The sequence below is a fragment of the Diabrotica virgifera genome, chromosome 6 (genome assembly GCF_917563875.1).
Source record: "Diabrotica virgifera virgifera chromosome 6, PGI_DIABVI_V3a".
NCBI lineage: Eukaryota > Metazoa > Arthropoda > Insecta > Coleoptera > Chrysomelidae > Diabrotica > Diabrotica virgifera.
This window is the reverse complement of record NC_065448.1, coordinates 224,641,570-224,654,512: the sequence shown is the minus strand read 5'-3', so window position 1 is coordinate 224,654,512 and position 12,943 is coordinate 224,641,570. Positions and strand designations below refer to the sequence as shown.

General features: G+C 32.3%; 1 protein-coding gene across 1 annotated transcript in view; it reads right to left on the bottom strand.

Annotated features, from left to right (window-relative positions):
* Window positions 1-1,413: 1,413 nt before the first annotated feature.
* LOC126887282 (cell division cycle 5-like protein) overlaps window positions 1,414-12,943 on the bottom strand; it is a 57,589-nt gene continuing 46,059 nt past the window's right edge. Inside the window, exons 9-10 of the mRNA XM_050654693.1 lie at window positions 12,242-12,568; window positions 1,414-2,521 (exon numbers count right to left, since the gene is read on the bottom strand). Coding sequence (XP_050510650.1) covers window positions 2,300-2,521; window positions 12,242-12,568 — 549 coding nt within the window. The 3' untranslated portion in view covers window positions 1,414-2,299. The remainder of the gene's footprint in view (window positions 2,522-12,241; window positions 12,569-12,943) is intronic.

Genomic DNA, 12,943 nt, shown 5'->3' with positions numbered 1-12,943 from the left:
TATATAAAAAGATTGTTCATACGGACAATATTTGTAAAGTTATTCTAAATGTTTATAAACTACAAAATTTCAAAAATTTGGCATTAGGATTTTTCTGTTTATTGATTCATTTTTTATCTTTTTTTAATACATTTTGATACTATCACTCTTCTACTTTCATTTGGCATACTCGGAATTGCCCTACATTCAATATTTTCTGTCTTATGTTATTGCAAAATAAAGGTCTCTGGGATAAACAAATATAGAATAACTCTTAAACTAATTAATGGATCAGTCTCAAATTTTAAAGATTTGTTAAGTACCCCAATAGCCAACTTTGGGTGAAACACTAAAGTTCTAAGATAGTTTTAGTAAAAGTTATTAACAAATAACGATTTTCACTTATATTGCAGTTTGCGTAATTAACTTTTTAACTTTCAAAAATCGGCATTTTAAAGGTTTTTCAATGTTCTCTAAAAAATAGAATTTTGTAATTTTATGTCAACTATTTAGCTTTTAAATGGGGTGCAAAAATCGCGATTTGATTTTTGCACTAAATTGTTAATAATTAAAAAAGGGACGCGAACTCTAGGCAGGAAACAGGTAAGGTTTTCTTCGTATAGGTCTACCATAACTAAAAAAGTAGTCAGCTACCTGGATATTTGAGTGTCCCGAGGAAATCCTTATTACCCTGGACTAAAGTGAAAATACAGCTTACCCGCTTAAGAGCAGGTATTAATTCCCCCAATTCGTCTAAACGTAAATATGTCCAATTAAGCCGAAAACTTGAAATACTAATTGAAAATTACGATGATTCCACAGTTCTGTATTATCTTAGAAGGATTTCATCTGGAAATATAAAAGTTAATTTTTTATTCTTTTGTTTTTTAACTATTTTTATCATATTCGAATTAATATACTAAACATTTTTATATTGAAATATTATCTGATTAATATTTAGTATTGTTTTAGGTACTAATTTTTTGGAATATGTTGTAATAATGTTTTGAACGAGAATGTATTAAATTCTTGACGTTATGATAAAATAAATGGTACTTCCTTAAAAGGTAAAATTTTTTATTGGGGGTGTCTTCGTAGCCGGGGCTTTCTTGGCCAGGGCTATTTTGTGTGCGATCTATTTTGTCGAGGCTATTTTGACGGGCCTGTTTTGACCGGGCCATTTTGACGGGTCACGCAAAAATTCATTAAAATCCTTGTGGTTCTTTATAATTCTGAGGTTTTGTAATATTTTACTGTGAAAGAATGGACTATGTGTTATATACATAACATACTTGCTTAATAAACTAAGTGGCACGGCAAAAACCCGAGAAAATGTTTTTACTGATAAAAATGTATAAAAAAAAATTATTTGCCTTACCTGACACCATGTGACTTAACTATAATCAAAGTCAAAATGGAGGAAAGTAAAACAGATTGTTTTAAAAATGCTTTAATTGAATTTAATATGAACACCACGTGATTAATACACATTATGGCATCTGTTTCTACAGATTCTTTTACTTTTTAATATAATCTATATTCTTTATATTATTGTGATAAATAAATACACGAGATGTGGCTACAAAATAGTGAGGTTAATGATCTTATTGATTATTGAATAACTACACATGCGTATGATTGAATCCATGTGAAGTTTGCTCTTCTAATAGACACCTTTTCAGTGTTAACATTGTGGGCGTGGCATTCACTTTGTACGCTTGTCAAAATGTTTCTCTAGTGATACAAGTTGTAAAATTACTCACCTTATTCGCCTTACCTTACACCATGTGACTTTATCTGCAATCAAGGTCAAAATCAAAGAAAACTAGCAGTTTTTTAATGATATTTATGTTCTTTATACGTTATTAACAATTTTATAACAGTAAATTAATTATTCTGGCGATTACTAAACTGTATGGTTATTAAACCAGGGATATAAGTGAAAATTGTGCAGGAATTGCTAAGAGCACAATGTTTGTAAAATATTTTTAATGACAGATATCTTATGTGCCTTACCTGACACCATGTGACTTTTATCTGCTCCCAAAGTTTAAATCTACGACAAAAGAAACGAGGGAGAGAAGCAAATCGAATAAAATGATAAGTAAATATGTGAAAGCATAAACTAAAAATATTTAACAGCATTAATTAAATTATTTTGTAGCCACACCTTGTATGTGTTGCTATGTTTAGGTGTACATTACTGTATTTTTAAAATTATTTATTCACTATTTCTGTAATATACGTTTTTTACGTGTATTAAATTATTTTTTCGCAAAACTGTCTTATCATAATGATAATAACCACACTACTAAATTTGTCACTGCATCTCTTCATCATCATCGACTGTTTCTGCGTTGAGTTCTCCATTGGTAGTGGAAGAAACCTCATTAGCTGTATTATCCGCTTCCTTTCGCTGCTCTTTTTGAAGCTGACTAAGGTATGACTCTTGTAAGTATTTTATTTCTGCTTGAAGATCGCCGTATTTCTTTTGCAAGCCTCGTTCTCGCTCTGTTTGTCGGCTGACGTCTTCAGTGAGAGACTGGAAAAGAAAAAGATAATAAAACAATCTTTTATAAAGTATCTTTGATACTCATAGGAACAAAAAGTAAGCCCAGCTAAACCAAGAGAACTAAAAAAACCAAAAAGGAGAAACCGTATTTAAAGATAAACAGATCAGCAGAATATAGGAAGAGTATTACGAAAAAATGCTATTCACTACTAGGGGAGTGCAATTAGAACGAAAACATGCATTGTTTCGGAAAAATTCAAACAAGCTTATATTTTTCTAAAATTTTTTTTTTTAGTTTATATACTTGTTAAAGTAAAAAGTTCTACTCGCAGATTTGGCCGCTAATTGTTTATTAATTGTTTAAACAATAACAATTGTTTTGTATAAATAATTTTAAAAATATCGTTAAATTCATCATTTAACTTTGATCAAATATGTTTATATTTTGTTTTTGATTATACTGAATCCGAATATGGCATTGCAATTTGAAAATTCTTATACAGTATGTCTGCGTAGCTAGCAACCACATAGAAAAATTTTTCTTAAGAGTTAAGTGCCTTTATTATTCACAATATTTTAATTAGAAGAATGTAGTTGAACACTTAAACAAATTTTTTAATTCCAAACAACTTTTCTTAATAACAATTTTCGATATTGTGAAATGTAAAGGTACTTTATTCTTGAGTGAAATTCATATTTTTTTACATATCTCGTATAAAATTAATTACATTTGATATTTGATGATTGCATCTTAGATTATATATGATGCAGAGTATTTTATAAAGAATAACTTTTTTTCGTAAAACTGATAATAAAAAAGTTATCAATAGGTTCCAAGTTACGCAGACATACTGTATAAGAGCTAAAAAAATTTTTTTGCTGAACATTTATTATTGTTGAAGCTTATTATGTAAATGTATTTTAGGTAAGTTTTACAGAAAAAAGTTTTGATCATTTTGTTTAAACATTTTTTTAGCTGGTAATTTTCGGTTTTTGTATTACATTTTTGTTATATTTCTTAATTTTCTCAAAAAGAAATAGTGTATTTCATTTCTAAAGTTAAATAATTTAGTGCATTTCAAAGATTACATCCTAAGCTTTAAAAAAGCAGTTATAAAACTGTAATAGATCTGTTCAAACGGAGTAATACCGTCTTAAAGTGGTGGTAATTCTATAAAACTACGAAGATTTCAAAAATTTCATTTTTTGAGACGTCATATCATTTGAATTAAATTTTTGAGATTTTTTGAAGTTATACTTCTTTAGGCGCGATTAAGAGTAAAATTTTTCATAAATCTGCGCGCATGCGCACACAGACAGTATGACGTTTAGTTGCTAATCTTTCAAATTATGTATCAGCGCAAATAAGCCATTAAAATAATATATTAGTGTTTTTTAGTAAATGTATTATTTATTATAATTTTGTGTCTTTGGATTTGTCTTCCTTGGGCGTAAAATAATAAAACATCTATTTTTATATTTCACTTGTCACAGTGATGTGTAATTATGTATATCTGAAACGTCAGTAACATGCGCCTTGATGGCCTGGTTGGTAGAGCATTGTACTAGAGTTCGCGAGATTGCGGGTTCAAATCCCGGACGATTCATACTTTTTTCTTTTTTTTAATATTTGGCATTGTTAATTTTTTGTATTGTAACTGTTAAGTATATTTATTTCGTTGAAATTATATAATAGAAGTATAACTTCTTACGTGCGTACAAAGTACACACACATTCTTTTTTTGAATGAAACATCATTTAGTAATATGCTTGAACGGTAAGTTGTGCAAAATTGAGAGTTTTATAAGAAAAATTGTATTAGTTACACATTTTTAAATCATTTTTAAACAAAATTCATGCAAGGCTCACTTTCCGCCCACACCGTACTTATGCCCATTTATTTTATTTCTTTTTATTATAACCATAGGATAGCTTAATTATTCTTCTTTCATGTTCAATTTGTAAAATTTCATTTGATCTATTAGTTAAAGAATTACATTAAAATAACTCAATCGTGCACTTCGCCGTACTCTAGTTTACAGTGCGCCAATGTTTGTGAGAAGGGTGACTTTAGCGTTATAAACAAAAAATTATAGAAGAAACAGATTTAATTTTAGAAAATTCTTTATATAAGGTTTTTTTTTGTAAAATTTTCTGAATTTTTCAATGGTCAAGTCAGTTTTTTTCTAGAATTTATATTTTCGGAGTTATTTAAAAAACATCTAATTTCGTAGTTCATTTGTTTAATAAAAAATGAAGCACCCACTTCTCGAGTAGAACTTTTTGATATGTTGTTTATTAAACATTTCTTAATAAAATTACAAAATGTTCTGTCTTGTTTGATTTTTTACGAAGTGAAAATCTATATGCACTCCCCTATACGGAGGAAACACACTGAGATGACGAAGTGTGACCAATAGTACAAGATAACGACGAAGCAGGAATTCCCACAGAAGAAGAAGTACAAAAAGAAATTACAGACCTCCGAAAGATTGAATAGCAGTGGAATTAATGAAATACATAGGAATATTAGGATAACATCAGATCGGGATATCGACAATTAATTCCTTACAAACAGTGGAGCAAATAATTCAAAAATCGAGAAAATTCATAAGATATATGCAGTAATAATCATATATTTCATAAGCGCTTTGATACAATTAATCGGATGAAAATTATGGAAGAGCTACAGCATCTTGAAATCCCAGAAAAATTAAGACCTATGCTAAGAGTGGGTCTAAAAATCACCATAGCATGGATAAGTTTCAACACATCAAAGTCAACAAAGACGTGAAACAAGGTGACTCTATCTCCCCAACACTGTTTAACCTGATACTAGAAACAATAATAAGGAGGACAAACTTTGTAAAGAAAAAAATTATTACAGATCAACTTCAAGTAATAGCATATAGAGATGATCTAGTCATCATAGCAAAGCCGAAGATGACACTCATAAGAGCAATTGAAATAGAAAAGGCGAAAACGGCGGGTTCGTTGGAAAAAATATTCCCATGAGATTTTTTTGCATAATCACATAATACATATCACATACCCCAGAATAAGGTTCAAGGAGTCGCCCACGCGAAAATTGGTCCATATTTTTGAAGTTATACTTCTTTAAGCGCGATTGAGAGTAAAATTTCATAATACTGCTCGCATACGCACACAGACAGTATGACGTTTAGTTGCTAATCTTTCAAATTATGTATCAGCGCAAATAAGCTATTAAAATAATATATTAGTGTTTTTTAGTAAATGTATTTATTATAATTTTTGTGTCTTTGGATTTGTCTTTCTTGGGCGTAAAATAATAAAATATCTATTTTTATATTTCACTTGTCACCGTTATGTGTAATTATGTATATCCGAAACGTCAATAACAGGTGCCTTGATAGCCTGGTTGGTAGAGCATTGGACCAGAGATCGAGAGATCGCGGGTTCAAATCCCGGACGATTCATATTTTTTTTTTATTTTTAATTTTTGGCATTGTTAAGTTTTGGTTAATTTTTGGTAATTATTGTTAATTTTTTGTATTGTAACTGTTAAGTATATTTATTTCGTTGAAATTATATAACAGAAGTATAACTTCTTACGTGCGTACAAAGTACACACACACATTCTTTTTTTAATCAAATTTTAAAAATAAATATTTTCGGTCCGTACAATTTTTTAGGTTTTTTGGACCATTTTGGACAAAAAAGGTCTCTTCTAATTTTTCCCTAAAGTTGATCGTTTTCGAGTTATAAAGCAATTTAAAATTTGAAAAACGCGAATATGGCCATTTTGAAAACTTAATAACTCGGTTAAAAATTATTATTATGAAAATCAGAAAGTGGCTAAATCAAAGTTTAAAGCCTACCCTACATCATCCTAAAAAATTGTGTCATTAATTTATTACTAAGCTGTTATTTTTAATTACTAACAATGGGCGGTAAGATCGTATTGACGCGGCTGTAAATGTGAATGCGAGTAAGATGCACCATTGACTGCCGGAATGGCATCTCTCTTGCACTCACATTGACGACCGCCTAATACATGCATGGCGCTCATTATTATTACTTAAAAATAACAGCTTGTAACGGGTAGTTCTTTCAAGGACGACAGACTCAGTAAAACACAGGTTCAAAATAAAGTAAATATATTAAAGATAATTATATACAGTTCAAAACAAATAAAATAAAATATAATCCATCTTCTGCAAAGGAAAAACAATATTAAACTTTATTACAGTCATCCGATCATAATAGCAACATTAAAATAATACGATAAACACTATACCATAACAATCTCGCTACGTTAAATCAACATAGTCTGGAGACCGCATTTCACTGCAATGCAGTCACTCCTTCCTCGCTACTACCGCCCCCTGCGATATCGTTCATGGCAAGACCCACGTCACTACTGTGGCGTCCGCCTAGGCATAGTCCCACCTCACATACGCTGCATCTTTGCCAAGCCAGCTAAAGCTCGTTCAATACGCGAGCAACAGCTGTTGAGCCATGGTTAGTTCAATTCGCTAGCCACGACTCATCTTCTTATTCTCCTGGTTCGCCTTAAATATGCTCTCGCTGCCACTACTCCTTCGATTTCCCCCAGCGGTGCTATGAAGAAGGAATGCGCAAACACAGACACTCCTTCGGTCATCTCTGTTAAAACAGCTCATCGCTTGTCGTGGCATCACATCGTTACAAGCTTAGTAATAAAATAATTACAAAACTTTCTTCAGGATCTTGATGGGTGGGCTTTAAACTTTGATTTAGTCACTTTCTGACTTTTATAATAATAACTTTTAACCGAGTTATTAAGCCTTGAAAATCACTAATTTTCGTTTTTTTTCAATTTTAAATTGCTTATAACTCGAAAACGATCAACTTTAGAGAAAAATTATAAGAGACCTTTTTGTCCAGAATGGTTTAATTAAAACATCTAAAAAAATTGTCCTTGCCAAAAACATTGATTTTTGAAATTTGATTAAAAAAATTGTTAAAAAAATTGGACCACTTTTCACGTGGGCGACTTCTTGAACCTTATTCTGGGATGTCTCATGAATGTGATTATGCAAAAAAATCTTATGGGAATTGTGATATACTAGGTTTTAAGTTATTCGTATTTCGCGCGGTGTCACTGCCCATTGTTGACAGCAGTGACCATCCCACTACTCTGTAACAGTATATAAGACAATTGTAACCTGTATTCGACCTCTTGTATGTTACTTCAACTGTACAATAAAAATAGTCCGTTCATGTCCGGCTTTTATTTAAAGTTGTAACGTCTCCAGCACGTGTCAGCTGAATAGCTAGCGCTGATACATTACATTGGCGACGAGGATAAACTCTTACTTACGGCCAAACGTGTAAAAAATACGTAGTGAAAAACGTGTAAAAAATAGTGTAAAAATGGCGGAATCGATATGTGGTCAATTACGCGAGTTCTGTTTGAAGAGTTCAGACTGGTCAATTTTCAAAGCGCGGCTAGGAAACTATTTCGCAGCAAACGGTATCAAAGTCAATACGGAAGCAGAGAAGATGAGAGCTATTTTATTAAACGCTTTAGACGAGGGCGCATATCAGCTTATTTTTGATCTGGTAAGTCCTGAAAAACCAGAAGAAAAAACGTATAATCAGCTTCTTGCTACATTGGACGGGTATTTCAAACCACAGCAGAGTCCGTTTGCAGCGCGATTTAAATTTTACAGTGCCATAAAAGACGTGACCGAATCGGCGAGTGAGTGGACTGCACGCTTAAGAGGATTAGCGGTACGCTGTGAGTTCGGCAGCGAGTTAAAAGTATGCCTAAGAGACAGATTTTTGTTCGGTTTCGGCAAGGGACCCGTGTTGGACCGACTTATGGAAGAAGAGGTAAGCGCCGATCTCGTAAAAATGGTCAGTTTAGCAGCTTCCAAGATGGCTGCCAGAACCTCTTAATCACGTCAGTTCTGAAGGCACGGGAAGGTACGAAGGTACGATGCGCAGCGACGTTGGAGCAACGCGCAGACTCCGAGGAAATGGGCAACTACAGAGACGCAGAGATCAGAAAATGAGGAGCAGCACAGAGGTTACACGCATGACATCCAACCTCAACAACGACAACATGGTGCATGTGACAGATGCGGAAGGATGAATCATAATAAAGATAAGTGTATTTATAAAAATTATTTTTTTTAGTTTTTATACTATTTATACTAATAATTTTTATAGTAAGTTTGTTAAAAATATGTCGACTATTTTAAATCCTCTGTATAGGTTGTTACAAAAGAATGTTTCTTGGAATTTGACTGAAGAATGTGAGGTAGCATTCAATAAAATTAAAGAAACATTAAAATCTTCTCAAGTTTTAGTACATTTCGATCCGAATTTGGAGCTTAGACTAACAGTAGATGCTTCTATAGAAGGTGTTGGGGCTGTGTTAAGTCATAAGTTCCCACATTCGGAAGAAAAACCTATTGCTTTTGCGTCCAGAACGCTATCAACTTCTGAACGTTCCTATTCTCAAATCGAAAAAGAGGGATTAGCAATAATTTTTGGAATTTTAAAATTTAGTCAATATTTATATAATAAAAAATTTATTTTAGTTACTGATATGAGGCCACTCTTAACTATTTTTGGCCCGAAAAAAGCAATACCACAATTTTCAGCAAATCGTCTAAGGCGATGGGCAATTATTTTATCGGGATATCAATACGAGATAGAGTATGTTTCAAGTGGAAAAAACAGTGCAGATTGGCTATCACGTTTACCGATTAAAAATAGTGAAGATTTTTTATTAAGTGATTCAGTTGAATTTGATTACTGTAATTATGTAGAGTCAAGCCAAGATTTAAAATTAAATTTCGAAAATATTAGGCAAGCTACCAATTCGGATGCTCTGCTTACTAAAGTAAAAAAAATTATTACAAATGGATGGCCTAAGAAAGTAAAGGAGGCTCAGTTGAATCCATTTTTTGTTAAAAGATATGATTTTTGTATTAAACAAGATTGCATTTTTTGGAATCATAGAATTGTTATCCCTTATAAGTTACAAAACGAAATTTTAAAGCAACTTCATAATACACATATGGGTATTGTTAAAATGAAAAATTTTGCTAGAGGTTATGTTTGGTTTCCAAATTTAGACAAAGAAATTGAAAAAATTAGCAAGTCATGCGAAGCTTGTATGCTTCATTCTAACAATCCCCAAAAAGCGGAAATAATACCCTGGTCGTGGCCAAAAGGTCCATGGGAAAGAATACATCTAGATTATTTTGAGCTAAAACGAAAATATTACTTAGTCATTGTAGATGCATTCTCAAAATGGTTGGAAGTTTTCGAAATATCAAGTATAAATTCTGTGTGCACAATTAAAGTACTTAGAAGTGTATTTGCTAGGTTCGGCCTGCCATTAACGTTAGTTTCAGATAATGGTAGATCTTTAGTTTCTGAAGAATTTGAGTATTTTTTGACACAAAATAACATTAAACACTTAACTAGTCCTCCGTACTCTCCCTCCTCCAACGGAGCTGCAGAAAATTCTGTAAAAACTGTTAAAAACGCGATTAAAAAAGCTCTTGAATCTCGTAGCAATGGAGATATTCATTTGGCATTAGTTAGATTTTTGTTTGACTACCGTAATGCACCGCATGGTTCTACTGGTGTTAGCCCAGCGATACTCATGTTCGGTAGACAGTTAAGAAATAGGTTTTCAACTCTTTTGCCATCAGAACACACAATTACAAATAAAGGCTTAAACACTGTTGAAATACGCAGAAGGGTCGAAAACGTACAAAATAAGCAGGTAGAATATAAAGGTGGTAAAAATAATATTAATTTTGAAATAGGAGAAACAGTTTTAGTCAAAGATTATAGAAATGTTAATTGTCCTTGTTATATTAAGGGAAAAATTGTAAAAATTTTAGGTAAGCGAACTTACTTAGTTGAAGTGATCGATTTGCAAAAAACTTGGAAAAGGCACACCAATCAAATCAAAAAGTTTGAAGTTGTTAGTAACAAAGTACCCCACATTCCAATAAAATCAAACATTTCAGCTAACGACGTTCAAGAAGGCAATAAATCTGACGAATGTCAAAACGTTCAATTAAAAGAAAACCTTGCTGAAAATGTTGCTAAAGACATTCCTCAAATTTCACAGCCTTCCTCAGAAAATAACTTTAATGAACACGACAATCAAAACACGCCAATTTTAAGACGCTCTAAACGTAATAAAAATAAATGATTGCTGAAACTTGTTAAAAATTCTTGATGGTTATATACTTTGTTTTTGTTACGAAACGGTACCTAGTTATGTATTATATTAGGCTGATAAAGTTATAGGATAAAAGAAAATTTTTATAGATGAAGGATAGGCATATATTTTTTTTGTATTTACAGACTCTGAAATTATTATAAAGTGTAACATTATAAAAATTTCATTTCACTCTTATTAAAGAATTAAGTAGGTAATAATTATTTTTTTATGGTATGTTAAAGTATGAAATATTTGCATATTTTTTTAAGGGGAGGAATGATGTGATATACTAGGTTTTAAGTTATTCGTATTTCGCGCGGTGTCACTGCCCATTGTTGACAGTAGTGACCATCCCACTACTCTGTAACAGTATATAAGACAATTGTAACCTGTATTCGACCTCTTGTATGTTACTTCAACTGTACAATAAAAATAGTCCGTTCATGTCCGGCTCTTATTTAAAGTTGTAACGTCTCGAGCACGTGTCAGCTGAATAGCTAGCGCTGATACATTACAGGAATATTTTCTCCAACGAAACCGTCGTTTTCGCCTTGTCTAAAAAATTAAATAAAGAAGCAAAGAGAATAGGGCTAGAGATAAAACCAGCACAAAACAAAAATACATGACGATAGAGAAGGGTGACACAACAACTCAGAAATATCTTATAATACAGAACCATTTTGAAACTGTATTCACTTTTGTCTACTTTGGAGTAGCAATAGAGAAAACAGAGGAAAGATATGTGAAAGGCAAAAACATGGAATGAATAGAAATCTGTTGAGACTCGAAGTAAGAGAACAAAGATAAACCTATGTAAGACTTAAATACGACCTGTTGTTACATATGGGATTTAAATAACGGCGATTAACAAGAAAGAGGAAGATAGCCTGAAATTTGAAAGAGAGAAAGTAACAAGAAAGGGAAAAAGATGAATGAAAAGAAATGCCCAAATTGAAGAAGAATTAAAGAGGGAAAATATAGTCAGATACATAAAATCTCTTCGTTTAGAATGGATAGGACTTATACAGAGACGCCCACACATATGCTGAGAATAATAACTAACTGGACACCACTATGGCTCAAGTGTAGAGGAAGGCTTAGAAGAAGATGGCTGGATGATGTAAAAGATATAAGAACAATGAATGTTAGAGACTGGAAAGATCAGTACAAGAATTGGAAGAAATTAAAAGAGACAGCAAACAACAAGCTATAAATGATATAGAGGAATAATCCACCTCACCCAAGAATACGATTTTGAACGCCATACCGTTAGCTATAATCTCTAGGGATTGTAACGCCGAATGAAGTTATAATATGAAGGAAATAAATAAATCCTTGATTTTAATACACTGAATTGGGTGAATCAATTTAACTTCTTCACCAAGAAAATTTTGACGCAGGAGAATAAATCACTGGATGTCAAATCAGGTTTAACTGGCGGCTGGACGTATATAAGCAATCTAAAGTTGCAAAGAAAAAACGATAAATTGTAGGAAAGAATTGTACCCACAAGAATTGTAAACACTTACCTGTATTCTTCTTGGTAGAGCAGATTTTTCTTGTTCTTGCAGAAACTTGAACGTATTCAATTCTAAATTAGTCGAATCTAGGTTCTCATAACAATCTTGTAATTGTTTGATCAACACCTGCGCTCTGGACTGGTACCCGCCTGTTAAAATCTTCAATTTTTTCTCCATTTTGGCAGCTCGTTTAGCTTCTTTCGCCATGTGAGATCTGTTCTGTTCGAGTCTTTTTTCCGCCGATTCCAGTCTGTCTTTTTTACTCGCTAAGTTGGCTCGAGTGTATCTCGTTTGGTTCGGGAGGAACAGAACTTGGCCTAAGCATTCTTCCCACACCTGTAAATGGTTTGTAGTAAATTGCATAGTTTTAAAGTTGACGTAACTTGTGAATGACATATAGTTCAGGAAATTAAGCAAAAAAAGTACCCTGTTTGGGACACTGACCTGGCCAGGCAAACGAAAGTTTAGTCCCCAGTACAACGGCTTTTTTTTTAAAGTGATTACAAAAGTCTTAAAAATGGTTTTGAGTGCTTTGTTTGAGCGAGTCTACGACTTTCTCAAAATTTTCAGATTGCAGAACGAGTTTCCGTACGCACAACTAAACCTGTAGCTCTAGCGTGCATATGTTTTGTTATTGCAAAACTATAATTTTTAATATTAATCCAAAGATTATACATTAAAATAAAATAAATTATTTTTGTCGGACAAAAA